Below are 15110 nucleotides of genomic sequence, written 5' to 3'. Positions count from 1 at the left end.
GGTGCCGGCTTGCTGCGGTCTGCGGGCCGGTTCTAATAATAAATCAAGATCATCCCAGGGGCCGTAAAAAACCTTCTCGCGGGCCGGATGTGGCCCGCGGGCCTTGACTCTGACATATGTGCCTTAAGGGGAACTGGCTGGGATGGGAGGACTGGAGTTAAAGGGGAGTTGCTTTCCATTTGTGAGTAATGTTTGTCACTGTAGAATGCTCAACTTTAACTTGCCTTATAGATCCTTCCTGACTGACCGCGAGCCGGATTCTGCTGGAGGCTTCTTTTGTTACCGACTTGGACAAAAAAAAGCAGGCCCTAGCGGTTACCCTGTCTCAGAGGCGCAAAAAGTGGGTATGCAGCGTATGCAACGCATAGGGGCGCAGCACCAGAGGGGGCGCCAAAACCCCGTCTGGAGGGGGCGACGCACCGATTATGTTTTCCCATACACTTCAGCGCGCCTCACGCTCCTTCACCTCTCGCACATAACAAGGTACATGTAGCGAATTTTACACTTCACGTAGCGTCGCCTGGGGGGGGGGGGGCGCTCCTTCACCCTGAAGTTCCTTCCCTCGGGGGGGATTTATGTTTTCGCATCCACCTGAATAATATGCAGTTGCGCCATTGCCCTGTCTCTATCAGGAAGAGCGAGAGAAAGCGCGCTGGAAATCGCTGGACCGCTCCGGCGCAGGAAATACGGCGCCGGATATATTTTTATATATATATATAATTCAGTATTAATCATTATTTATTTGTGCCATTATTAATCTTTATTTATTAGTGTTTGTATAGTTATATAAAATATGTATTGATATTACTAAACAATTTATTAAATAAATTATGAACGGGTGTGTGCTTTGTAATATGCTCTTCATACATCGATATCAGAATATTCCATTCCTATTCTATTGTTATAGCCACTAAGCCAGTGGCGGAGCTAGACTTTTATTTCTGGGGGGGCAAAGGGGGGGCCAGGGCTATCTGTAAGGGGTCCACTGACTACGACAATGACAATACAGTAAGAGTACTTTCATTCACATACTATATATAAATAAAGACTCATAAAATGAGATTTGCTCATGTAATTTGCAGTTTATTATCAATGCATGCCACACAAAGCATAAGTGGACATTAACCTCTAAATGACACCATTGTAACAAGACAAGACTTACAATGAGAATGCAGTGTCACACAGTTCACAATTACAATATCTCAAAAAAGAAGGTTGTATGTTATGGAAACTGTTATTTAATAGATGCTACATGTGCATTTTATTTTCGAACTTAATGCAGCTATGACCAAATGTACTGACTCCTAAACTATCATTGGTACAAGTACCAGTCGGTGAAGACCTAAATCATGAAGAGAAACACAAGACTACTTCATGCACTCATAAAAGTAAAATCCTTCGGTTGTTGTGAGATGAAGCAAAATATGTTACAAAGTCATCCATGTTGAGGCCCCGTGCCCTCCTTGACTCTATGCTAAGTGTTCCAATGTGACTTAGCCTGGCATCAGCCATTGTTGTCCTTAGGTAACTTTTAATTAATTTTAAAGCAGAAAAGCTTCTCTCACAAGAAGCAGTACTAACTGGACTAACTACTGCAATCTTGCAAAGTCTGAATAATTCATGTAAAACCTCTTTATAAGGTTCAAGAAACAGAATAAAATCAAGCAAAGTAGAAGGTGTGCCTAAATCACTCTTTATTCTCTGATCAAGCAAACGCTTTATTTGGTGCACTTCATGTTTCAGGTCATCTAAATCTGACTCAAAGATATGTCCAAAAGCAATCAGAGGCTCCTCATTCAAGAAAGTTGCACTTTTGGGGTTTAGGGACTGCACTCCTTGCATGATCTCACAATTTTTCTTTGAAAAACGCCTCTTTAACTCCACTATGAGACAGTCAAGCACCTGATTAAAGAGTGGTCTGGGGAAGCCCTCGTCATCACATTTTCTCTGTCCTATAGTGCTCATTACAAGTGAGTCAAGAAATTTTGAACTTAATCTTGGATTTCTTCTGTCAATTTTTACACTGATTTTGCTCTTCTCAGCAAGTTCCTCAACCTCTTTCCATAGTTCATCAAAGTACTTTTCATTTCTGTAGTCCTGGAAAGTGTCTATAAGAGCACCTACTAGATCTACAGCTCTTGCTAGGTCAAGAGTGCTGGACTGAAGCATGTCGGAAAGACATTTGGCATCACCAAGCACTTTACAAAAGGTAACCAAAAGACCTAAAAATTGGATATCTATTTGAAGAAGCAGACCCCTTGCCTCCACTGTTCTTTCGCCGTTTCTTTCAAGTGCAATATCCTGCAACAATCTCAGAACTGCTGGAAGTCTGTCTCTCATGGTACGGCATGCCGTATACCTGCAGGCCCACCTCGTATCTGAAAGTGCCTGGAGCTCCCTGGGTTGTTCTGCTGGATACAACTCTTTCTGTACGTCAAGCCACCTCAGATGAACATAAGAGCCAGACACAAAGTTATGAAGCTGCTATAGAAGTGCAAAAAAGTCAACGACCTCAGGGACTGCTTTGGTAGCATCAACAAGGACTAAATTCAAGCAATGTGCGTTACAATGAACATAAAATGCAAATCTGGCATTGCTCTGAATTCTGGCAGATACACCAGAATGCTTCCCACTCATGACGGATGCACCGTCATAACCCTGTCCCACTAGGTTATTTCTGTAGTCCAGACCATGTTTCTCAAGACAGCTAATGATCATTGCACTAAGACCTGCTGCATTAAGGCTTTCAGCTGCCTGGAAACATAGGAAGCTTTCGTGGATGACACCATTGTAATAATATCGTACAACCAAAGACATTTGTTCCTTTTTTTGCAAGTCTTTTGTTTCATCTGCAATAACACTGAACACTTCACATTCCTTCACTTCTTTTATGATTTCAATCTGTACCATCTCTGCTAAGCCCTGAAGAATTTCATTTTGGATTTGATGACTTGTGTATTTTGCACTGGCACATCCTCTAAGCTCTTTTTCAATTAACTGATCATGCTTTGCTATTTCATCCAATATAGCCAAAATGTTTCCCTTATTTCTAGAGTCCCCAGACTCTCGATGACCCCTTTGAGCAATATTTTGTGTTGCAGTCAAAAGAAGAACATCGGCTATTGTTTTAATATAATAACGGTTTTCTTCCACCACTTTTTTCCGGTTTGTGTTTATAGAATTTAGCATGGTTGTATTGTATGCATGTAGCCCTTTTATATTGACTCCATGCAGACATTGCATTTACATGGTGCTCTAACTTTGAGTGAAGCTTAAATCCAGACTCCTTGGACCAATGCCTTTTTCCAATTACTGAAGCCGGAATGCGAAGCAAAGACACTATCTGGTGCATTAGGCAAAGAAAAATGCCTACAGGCAAAGCAGTAGGAGGAGTCTTTAATAACAGAATATTCTAACCAAGAATAGTCTTTGTACCAGGAGCTGTGAAAAGTTCTCTTTCTTGTTCCATGCTGAGTTCTGGGGAAGTTTGTCAAACTTGGCTGAACAGGGCCCTGTTCTTTTGACTTTGAAATATCTGGAATACAAACACAATGGTCATGTACACATAATTTACATGATCATTATGTCATGTAAATTGTGCAGCTACTAAGCAGGTCTTAGTGTAAGTAAAATTACCACTGGGTCCTTTTGGAAAAGCAAAAGGAGTGCTGGACACTGCTGAGAAGAGATCAGTGGTATCTCCTGCAATTGCCCCTTCTGGCTCATCATCATCCTGGTCAGGCGCAGAGCTTTCTGTGTTTTCAGACTCCTCCTTTGATGGAACTACGTTGTAAAAACAGTACATTAACATAATTGAACCAACAATTAAAGAAACACATTAGCAGAAGCCAGCAAGTAAAAATAACCTAAAACGGGGCAGGAATTTGACTGTTTCTGTAGATACTCTGACCTGGTGATGGTGGATTGGTGTTTGCCAGACTTTCTTTCTCGTGACTGTTCTCAGGACATGAGCTACCAGGACTGCTGATGTCAGAGCTGAACCCTGTTTTGCTTCTTTTTATAAAGAAGCTGTCTATCCTGCCTCCCTGCCTTTCATTCTCAACTGACCCTAGGAAAAAAAACAAGCCAGTCATGTTATGCCAAGTATCACTTCCTATTACTTAGTGTTAATAGATCCCCACTTCCAGTGTGTAGGTCAGGGGAAACAGACTGTGGCTGTATGTTGAGCATTCAAACTTCTCAGCTACTGGACCGACTAACCTGTTTTTGTTCATGATCATTATCGACTTTATTTATAAAGTGCTTTAACAGCAGCCAGAGCTGAAATAAAGTGCTAAACATCAGCGATAAGATAAAAGAAAACATAAAAGAAAATGACAAAGCTAAACACATATGAATTGAAATAAATTAAACATTTCATGGAAAACATAATAAAGCAAAAAGAGTAACAGATTAAATTGTCCCAAGTTCATGCCCTTTCCTAGGGGAAACGGAACCTCTGACAAAGTGTTGCCGTTTCATAGAAATTTTTTAGAAAAGAATCAGTAAAAATAGCAAATGTCAGTGGGGAACTTGTGAGGAGTTTTTTCACTCATTTTATAGTACAAGCTGGCTCCATTAGCATTACCTTTCACAGGTAAGAAAGAAAGAACACAATTTTATGAACAGAATTTCTTGACTTTGTGGCCAAACGACAGCTTCTGAGCCAATAAATATTTCCCATGTAATTATATTGGCCAAAAGTAACTACTCTGATTGTTATTTTCTTAGTATAGCTAACATTTTTCATTCTGTATAGTTTTATTTAATGCGAGAGCTAATAAGAAATCGCTGTTAGAAAGGAAGAGCATTACAGACCAGAGGATTTTGGCAGGTCATATAATCAGGAATGTCGTGATCCATTCTGTCTGATAACACGTGCACCACGTTGGATACTTTTCTTTTACTTCCCATATTTATCCTCACCGACATTGTTCAGGCAGACGTGAGTGGTAAACACACTGAAACACTTTTTGCTTCTGCGTGCATTACGAGTCTGACTGGCAGACGTGACGTATCATAGCAACTGGCCGACTCGCTCACTAAGTCGGCGTCTACGTATGTCTATAGCTGTAGCATTGTTAGCTTGATGCTCGCAACTTATAGTAGTAACTCAACTACCAGAAACTGTTTCCTGGCTGAGCACAAAATGTTTTTAACGGGGGTTTTTTATTGGTAGTAGTAAACCATTGTAAAACTTACCTTTGAAGTCAGATTATCCGTCTTGGAGTCAAATCGACTGTATTCCTCTTAGCTGTACAATATTTCTCTATCGTCTCTTCGCGGTTCTCCTTCTCTTCTTCTGTTGGGTCAACTCTGTTGTGTCCAAATGGTGTATCACAATAAACGTAAATGGTGCATATCGCCCCCTGCTGCTTTTGAGCAGTCACAACAGTCACAAGTGTCACAACCCATTGTGGTACATAGTGCTACCTACTGTGAAGGAATGACTGGGTGTCGTGACATGTCGATCATTTGGAGGGGGCCTCTGGTGGGGCCAATCAGATGGCTGGGGGGGCACTGGCCCCCCCGGCCCCCCTCTAGCTCCGCCTATGCACTAAGCATATTTAAATATGATGAACTATGTATTAAAAACATACTTAAAAAGTACAATTGTTTATAAATGTTGCTTTGATAGATGTTTGAATATGGTTTACAGTAACAAAAAAGTGTGTTATGATCGATTAAATCCGCTGATACGTCATTGTGCCTGCTAAACACATAACGCTGAGTGGAGTGGAATACCGCTCCAAGATGGCCGCCCTAAATCTCGTCAGCGACAATAGGCGAGAGCGGTCCATGAGGCGTCTATCCTTATATTATGTCTATGAGTTCAAAATGGAACTACCGGATGCAGTGTTAGCATTCAAGCTATTAGACACCGCGGTGCTAAACGTTAAAGACAAACAGCTAGCTCTTACCGCCTGTTCCACCGTATCTTTTGACAACATGAAATCGGCTTTGAAAATAATCTTCAGGCGATAATGTCTATCGTCCACAAGAGGGCGACTCAGCCTTTTTCACCAAATACACAGGCAAGCGTGAACAGAGTTCAAACTCAGAGCAAAGCCCAAGAACAGCTGCAGGGACTAATCCACTCGACAAATACGGGAGAAGAACTAAATGTGCAATATGTCAGAGCATATTGGGGCAAAAGACTGCCCCAATAAAAGAGAACATGTGAAGCTAACAAATGTTGAGGGATCAAAAGACGATGTTGAAGAATGTAATATTACTCTGTTTTCAGACGAATCCCCATCTGACACACAGATCTTCATGGTAGAAGCTTTAGGATCTGCTGTGATTGACACTGCCTGTACAAGAACTGTGTGTGGTGAAAAATGGCTTGCAGATTATGTAAGTGGGCTGCCTCAAAGAGAATTAATAAAGATTAAAGATGAAAAGAGTCCAAGACCTTTCCGGTTTGGAGACGGAAAACTGGTGCAATCCACAAGAAAGGTGACTATTCCTGCAACAATAGGAGAAACTAAATACAAAATTGAGACAGAAGTAGTTCCAGCAGATATACCGATGCTTTTGAGCAAAACATCACTGAAGAGAGCGAGTGCTGTTTTAGACATTGCTCAAGACAAAGCAATGATGTTTGACCAATCTGTAAAACTTGAACTGACATCTTCTGGACATTATTGTGTAAACTTAAGAAAGGAAAGGATCAATAATGAAAGCCAGTTTAAACAAACTGTTTGATGGTGAAAAACAGCATGCACAATGTACATGCCTACTGTCCCTATCAACTTGTTTTTGGTCAAAACCCAAACCTGCCTTCATTTCTAATTCATAGACCTCCAGCTTTGTAAACTGATGTCAACACATGGATAGGTGATCACACTGCAACACTGCGTGGCATGAGAAAAGCCTTTGCCGAGGCTGAATGTTCTGAGAGGATCCGAAGAGCCCTCCGAAAACAGCTGCGACCCACAGATGACAAATATGAAACAGGAGACAAAGTCTATTATAAACGTACAGACTGTCAGGAGTGGAAAGGGCCAGGTGTGGTTATTGGCCAAGATGGTGTAGTAATATTCGTCAGGCATGGTGGAACGTATGTCACAGTACACCAGTCTAAGCTGAGAAAAATGAAGAGACACAAGAGAAACTAGAAGAAAGCGAAAGCGAAAATCCATTTAAAACGGATGACCACCTTTCAAAGACACCAGCGGCGGTACTTGATGAAGAACATGACTTTGAAAGTGAACATGAGGAGGAGATGGCACCAACAAACAATGAATCACTTGGTGTTGCAGAAAACAGTGAATCCTCCTGTGATCCAGTACAACCTGAAGAGGATGGTCTCCCACTGACACACACAACTGTAAGTGAAGGAATAAAACTAAAAGCTGGACAAAGACAAAGAAACAGGTCAAAAATATGCTTGAAAAATAACAAGCCGTGCAGGAAAAGCCAGTGGGAAACACAAAAACTGGTACAACTTAGAATGTACTAAGCCAGAGGAAATTGCTGGATCCACAGGGTCCATTGATATGGGACAAGTAAGCAACCTCGAAGTGGTTGAAAATGTCAAGACTAATACTGACAACAGAGATGAAATATTAGTAGTGAACGAGGATATTTTTTTCACACGCTAACAAACTGAACTTGAGAACTTGAAAAGAAACAATGTATTTGTGGAGGAAAAAGATGAAGGTCAGAAATGCATATCAACGAGGTGGGTGTGCACACTCAAGAAAACACAAGTAGACATAGTACCCAAAGCCAGACTGGTTGCAAGAGGCTTTGAAGAAATTAACATTCAAGAACTTCCTAAGGATTCACCCACTTGTTCCTCTGAATCTCTAAAGATGGTCATAGCTGTTATATGCCAAAATAAATGGAACCTGAACTCTATGGACATCAAAGCAGTTTTTTTGCAAGGTAAAGATTTAACACGGGATGTGTATCTTCGTCCACCTCAAGAGGGAGAGAGCGAAGGAATCGTATGGAAGTTAAATAAATGTGTCTATGGCTTGGCAGATGCTTCCTTGTTCTGGTACAACAAGGTGAAAGAAACCATGCAGAAGCTGGGAGGAACTGTGTCAAAAGTTGATCCAGCTGTCTTCTACTGGCAAGAAGATTTCTGTAAGGTGACAGGAGTTCTTGCATACCATGTAGATGACTTTGTATAGATGGTGATGAATGTGTGAAGGAAAGACTTCCTGTAGAGACCTGTTTAAAAAAGACAGCAACACTGTTGACCTCCCCACTGTGTGCAGTCTTGCCTGTGGTGTTGCCCATTCCAGAACATCCTGTGTCATCTGCGTCTTGCATAGGCTCGAAGCCCCTCAAAGACTTTCTAAAAGACTTTCCAGATCTTGGAAGAGCTGTAAATTAAGAAAACATCAGCATTAAGCTTTCAGTAGTTACTACCTGCCATGCAGGGAACATTTTACAAACTTTATAACGCCCCTTCTCATAAACAATGTTCATCTAACTCCAACATTAATTAATTCAATACATCTCTGATTGAATTCAGGGCTCTAATTTAGGAGGTAATTGTTTACAATAACCCAGGCACGTGCAGAGGGGGGTAATAAGGGTGCTTGAGCACCTGCCCTTTTTGCTCCTTGCCCTAAAGTGTCCTTTTGGTCAATTTCTTTTTTTTTTTTTGTTGGTATTATTATTTTCAAAGCCCTCTTCTGACATATAAGAATATTACTAAAATATTACTAAAATATTTTTTTGTTTTGTTTTTTTGTACAATATAATAAGCCTTCCGGTCACCTTGTTACCTTTGACCTTTCGCCCATGACACATGACGCAGTTGCGTCTCGTGCAGTGAGATAAGGCGGCTAACTAGAGCTCAGCATAGCGAACGTTCCAGATTACAGATCAGTTTTTGGTGAATTATATATATATATAAAAAACGTTTTTGGTGAATAAAGTGGAGTAGACTTGCTACTTGTCAGATGACGGAAAACGTTGTATCGTTTCTGCTTCAGCACGGAGTAGCGGTTTAAGCAGAGATAATGAAATACAACAGACACTGACAGGCCTCTGCATCTGCTTTTCTCTGAAGAACTACTGAATGGGAGGAGACAGCCAGGTGAGGAAAAACTGTTCTTATCTATCGATTCAGTATTTTTATCATACTGACATTAGGCTTTTGTTGTTTTGCCATTTGTTGTTTTGCTAACGACTTTGCTAGCAAAGCTAGATAACTAAAAAGCTTCTTCCCTGTGTACAAGGCACATTGCCCGTCCAAAACCGATCATCTCCATAATGAATATATGTCCGATCTTCTAATTTCCTTTGCTGCATAATTTACATTGCATTTATTCTAGTGTTAGGTAAATGTACCTTGAAGGAGAATAGCACTTAAATAAAAGTCCAACAACGATATTCATTTAGAATTAAAAATAACTCACCCTTAATTACCATGATAGATATAATGTGGGTCATTAATGAAGAGGAAAAAAACTCAACCCAGACTTTCAGTTTAGGGTCTGGTTCGCAGAGTATGTAGTTAAATTTTTCCCCAATTATTCAATGGGAAAAAATAAACTAACCTCAATTAAGTAAAATAAAATTGTAATCAAAACTTTTGGAATTGTAATGATTTCTTTTTTAAAAACAAATTGTTTTGTTTAAAAAACTTTTTTTTAATTAAATAACTAATTTTTGTCTTGTGAACTTAAAAAGTTATTTGCCAAACAAACTTTTATTTGCACACATCAGAAATCTTTTGTTGCGATTTTGGGCCCTGCCCACGACGTCATGTGAGAATCACAAGCAAAACTTTGAGTCAAACAAAAACTTAGAATATCAAGAAAAGATTTCTGACATGCACAAATAAGTTTGTTCTGCAAAACAAATTCACTTCATGAGACAAATGTGTGATTTAAATGTTTAAAAAAGTTTTAAGCAAAACTCAATAGGCATAGTGACATAGTGACATGCATTAACAATTCAATTTTTGCTTTTGTTTTTTTCTTTTTTTTCTGCACTTCCACCTTAAAGTTTGATGCAGCTCTGCTTTCCTGAATGGACCATCTTCATCTCCACTACAGCAAACAGGCAGCTCTGTTTTATAGATTACAGTCCAATAAATGGTTGCATTGTGCCCTTGTTTATATTTTTAATAGTGTAATTCTGTAATGACAAAATCTTGCTAAATTGCGGGTTTGAATATTGCAATACTTTCCTATACCAAAATAGACCTGCAGAAAGAAATTACTAATAAAATATCTTACATATGCATAGTTGTATGCTCTGTATAGAGATTTACCCTAGCTTTGATTGTATATTTCACAATTTTGTAATTTATCATTGTTTATTAAACTCTGAAAGCTGCGTGGCTTTGTTAATATTCTGTCCTAAAATGTGGTAAGATGTGCCCTTTTTTTTTTTTTTTTTTTTTTTTTTTGAGCACCTGTCCCTTTAGTGGTCTCTGCACGGCCCTGCAATAACCCACACTGACACCTAGTGTGATGTCCTAGATACGGAAACATTTACTGAGTGGGACTGCCTTGACTTTCTGATGAAGCTCTGGCTCTTTCCAGGCTTTGGGAAACATCCAAAGTCTTTGTTGTAGGAATCTTGTCAAATTTGATGTGTGAATCCAGAGCCTTGCTGGGAGGCTTATTATGGGAATCACTCCTGACTGCTATGCACAGTATGAAGAAAGAAAGGGTAGAAAATGTTTGTGCTGCCTGAATGTGTCATTTAAGCAGCACAGAGCTTTGTTTTCTGGTCATTGGTCAGTAAAGCTGAATGTACAGGGTCTTGCAAACATATTCATATGTTATTAACTTTTCTGCATTTTGTGAAATATGTCAGTCTAGTGAAGTTGATCTTACCCTTGCTGTTCTCAGTAAGGGGCTTTTGGATTTTAATAAACCTTCGTTTGGATGATTCTGCTGTGAAAAGTGGGAAAAAAATGAAAAAAGAAAGAAAAGTATTCCAAAAAGAAAAGAGTAAATTTATTTTCTATCAATGTCAAAAGAAAACACATGCTTCTAATGGGTTTGCCCATTAAACCAATCTCAATTATTTCAGACTGAGATTGTGTTTTGCTCCTCAATTAAATCAAAACTCTTCATTTTCACTCAGAAATGTAAAAAGAAGTCAAATGCTGGCTGGTTTCTGTTAAGTTGTAAGTAGCATATGGTGCATGTGTCGGATGTGAGGTAATGGGAGAGAACCATAGTTTCACTGTGTTCTTAGAGGAGGGCTGGAGCGCATGTGGACATTAAAGGCTGGATGCCAACATCAGCAGTATGATTATTGAGCAGACGGTGGGAGCTGCTGGAAACTACAAAGTTCCTCCACTATTCGATGAGAAGACAACCTACGAAAGTTGGACAAACAAGATTGAAATCTGGAGACTCGTTACCGGCTAAACAAAAAGAAGCAGGCCTGTTGCTATCAGAAAGAGCAAGAGAAAGCGCATTAGAAATCGCTGCGGAACATCTTGACGATACAGGAATGACCGTTCTTCTGAACAAGCTGGATTTAGTGTTTTTAAAAGAAGAAAAGGATCAACATTACAAAGCTTGCACAGAGTTTGATCGGATCAACAGCCAGGGCAACAGGATGGATTGCATTATTAAATTCGAACAACGTAACATCAGAAAACTCAGAGCACAAACAACACATGAATTTACCTGAGAGAGAAAAAGACAAAAGATGGAAACGACAAACACAAAGCAAAGACATCTTTGGAGAAGTTGCAAGAGCAAAATCTGATTTGTTACTTCTGTGTAGAAAGTTTTATAGTAAAAGGCGTATTCTTATCTTTAATTTATTCAAATAAGGCGTATCTTTGCTCATCCAACCAGGAGCTATCTCTGACCCTCTATCTGAAGCCTAAAACCCCTGCTGTGTTTACGGCCTTTCACAGATGAGTGTGAAAAGCTACAACTTCTCCTGTATTGTTTTCCCACACAGACAAAAGGCAGTTCAAACGATCCTAGCAAACCATCTGCTGTAACTACAGGTAAAATAAAGGTCAAAGAGCCAGAATACATTACTAATTTCAAAACCACAATTAGGCCATTTGAATCAAGACATGTTAAGTTTTAAAACTAGCTTATTTTAAATTTATTTTCTCAACAGTAGCCAATCAGAAAGCGCGGATTCTCCTCCGTGCTTTCTAAGGGGAAATTACGGAGGGAAATCTCAAACAGCTGACACCGCACAACCCAAAGTCCAGCGGACATTGGAGATGATATGTGGAAACAAAGAATATAGAAATGACAAGGGGAGGAGTTGCAGCCAAATTGCTACCGCAGTTGATGAACCCGGTAACTTTTCAGTCGTTCTTCGTTAACGTGACATAAATAGGTTATAATGATTTTCATTCAGTCAGGACTTTACGCTGACTCTAGCCACATGCATCACAGGTAGATTCTAGTAATTGATCAGTAGTGATTCATGCCTGATTTTAAAATTAGTTAACTGGACTTGTAGCCAGGGCCGTGCAGAGACCACTAAAGGGGCAGGTGCTCAACAACAAAAAAAGGGCACATCTAACTGCATTCTAGAACAGAATATTAACAAAGCCTCTCAGCTTTCAGAGTTTAATAAACAATGATAAATTACAAAATTGTGAGATATACAATCAAAGCTAACGAACATCTCTATATAGAGCATACAACTATGCATATGTAAGATATTTTATTAGTAATTTCTTTCTGCGGGTCTATTTTGTTATAGGAAAGTATTGCAATATTCAAACCCACAATTTAGCAAGATCTGTAAATCAGAGCTGGACCAGACATATTTTGTCTTTACAGAATTACACTATTAAAAATATAAACAAGGGCACAATGCAATCTTTTAGTGTACTGTAATCTATAAAAAAGAGCTGCCTGTTTGCTACACTTGCAGTGGAGATGAAGATGGTCCATTCAGGAAAGCAGAGCTGCATCAAACTTTAACGTGGAACTGCAGAAAGAAGGAAAAAAACAAAAGCAAAAATTGAATTGTTAATGCATGTCACCATGAGAAAAGCCTACTGAGTTTTGCTTAAAAATAAAAAAAAAAAATTTAAATCACACATTTTTGTCTCATGAAGTAAACTTTCTTTTTTACAAAACAAACTTATTTGCGCTTGTCATTAATCTTCTTTTGCTATTCTAAGTTTTTGTTTGTGACTCAAAGTTTTGCTTGTGATTCTCACGACATCGTGGGCAGGGCTTAAAATCACAACAAAAGATTCCTGATGTGTGCAAATAAATGTTTATGCTTGGTAAAAATTAGTTATTTTAAAAAAAGTCTTTTAAACAACTTTTTTTAAAAAAAGAAATCATTACAATTCCAAAAGTTTTGATTACAATTTTATTTTACTTAACTGAGGTTCGTTTTTTTTTTTTTTTTTCTTTTCATTGCATAATTGGGGAAAAAAATTTAACTGCAGAGGCCTGTCAGTGTCTGTTGTATTTCATTACCTCTCTGCTTACACCGCTACTCCGTGCTGAAGCAGAAACGATACTACAACATTTTCCGTCATCTGAGAAGTAGCAAGTCTACTCCACTTTATTCACCAAAAACATTTTTTTTAATTCACCAAAAACTGATCTGTAATCTGGAACGTTCGCTACATTGAGCTCCAGTTAGCCGCCTTATCTCACTGCGCGAGAGGCAACTGCGTCATGCGTCACGGGCAAAAGTTCAAAGGTAACAAGGTGACCGGCTTATTATGTTGTACAAAAAAGAAACTAAAAAGCAAATAATTTTAGTACATCCTTTTATGTGTCAGAAGAGGGCTTAGGAAATAATAATACCAAAAAAAAAAAAAAAAAAAAAAAAATTTGACCAAAAGGGCACTTGGGAGCAAGGAGCAAAAAGGGCAGGTGCTCAAGCACCCCCAGCTCCCCCCTCTGCACGTGCCTGCTTGTAGCCATTATTTTGTGCCTATGTGACTGGACACCACACGGTACGACAAACCCGATCGAACCGTTATACCTAGGATTTCTGTCGACTAATGTGTGGTCTGTCACAGGCGCGGAGCTATGGGGGGATGTGTGTGGGGGCGGGGGGGTCTGGAAGTGCCAGGGAGGGAGGAATGGTTTCAAGTCGCTTTAATGTCTGATTATAGACGGCGAAAGTGCGCCCTCGACCGTTCAGAAAGGTGTATGTAATGTTAAAGTTACTGTCCCTCAATGGAATATATAGTAGTCAGTCTGTTTTTTATTGTATCCAACATTTCTTATTATTCTATTTCTTATTTTCTTATTCCATTTCTTATAAAATTAATATTACTTCTAGTCTTAATATTTTGTTTAATTTAAAATGCCACTATATACAAAATCTACCAGGAGTATGAATAATTTTGGGCATTACTACAGATAAATAGACAAGTAAACAGGTAATTATGTAATGAAATAAATACATAAGTACAAATAAGTTCATAAATATCAAACAACCAAAAAGTTACTAAAGTAATTATGTAACTGAGCAACTATATATGTGCATCAGTAAGTTAAGAGGATAAGTAGATGTTAAATAAATGTAAATATATTTAATTAAGTTAGGTATGAATTAAATAAGCTGGTAAATAAATAAGCAGATAAAATATATAGAAATTTGAAAGACAGTAAATAAATCTTCATTTTAGGTATAAAAACAGCTTCTGTAATTATAAAATACAAATTTGATAAACTCAAGGATTAAATTTTATTGCTAATAACACCCACTGTTACATCGATGTCCTGCAAGACTTGGTGAGAAGTTGCAATCATAGCTATCATTCCAGTATTAAAACTACTCCTATGGGAGAAAAATGCCTTTCAAGTCTTCCAGAACCTTCTAGTTGCTGATAAGCACTCCATTATTAAAGCTTATAAATGATCAATGCGAATCTTCTGTATGCGTTGAAAAAGATCATGTAGTCAGACTAAGTAAAATATCATTCAACTCAAAGCAATCAGAAATATTTATATTTTCTCTAACAGGTAATGTCTTCTTTTCAGGGAGCCTAAACTGTATGAACGGAATGATTGAAATATTCTATGAAAATATTTAATTTTCAGAATCCTGATAATAAACTTCAGTTGTAAACTGAATGATTAGATTGCCTCTAGATACAAAAGAATTGATAGTTAATTAATAATCATACTAAGGAGATGACTAACAAGAAACTTGACTACCTC

The 15110-nt window shown here is 38.6% G+C and overlaps 1 protein-coding gene and 1 pseudogene across 6 annotated transcripts in view; both read right to left on the bottom strand.

Moving 5' to 3' along the window:
- cep162 (centrosomal protein 162) overlaps positions 1-15110 on the bottom strand; it is a 61427-nt gene that overhangs the window by 25961 nt on the left and 20356 nt on the right. For 4 of the 5 annotated variants that reach the window (XM_088013598.1, XM_088013600.1, XM_088013599.1 and 1 more), the window contains one exon: positions 8238-8339. The exons of the other annotated variant lie outside the window; for it this stretch is intronic. In XM_088013598.1, the coding sequence (XP_087869724.1) occupies positions 8238-8339 (102 nt within the window). The remainder of the gene's footprint in view (positions 1-8237; positions 8340-15110) is intronic. 5 annotated transcript variants of the gene reach the window in all.
- Positions 1063-5473, bottom strand: LOC106910357 (zinc finger MYM-type protein 1-like; annotated as a pseudogene). The gene is made up of 3 exons (XR_015765573.1): positions 5203-5473; positions 3637-3783; positions 1063-3535 (listed from the first exon to the last, which is right to left on the bottom strand). The product of XR_015765573.1 is annotated as a zinc finger MYM-type protein 1-like (transcript).

The sequence above is a fragment of the Poecilia mexicana genome, unplaced genomic scaffold, assembly GCF_051168715.1.
Source record: "Poecilia mexicana isolate PSO_F unplaced genomic scaffold, ASM5116871v1 scaffold_16, whole genome shotgun sequence".
NCBI classification, from domain to species: domain Eukaryota; kingdom Metazoa; phylum Chordata; class Actinopteri; order Cyprinodontiformes; family Poeciliidae; genus Poecilia; species Poecilia mexicana.
This window is presented reverse-complemented; position numbering and strand designations above follow the sequence as displayed.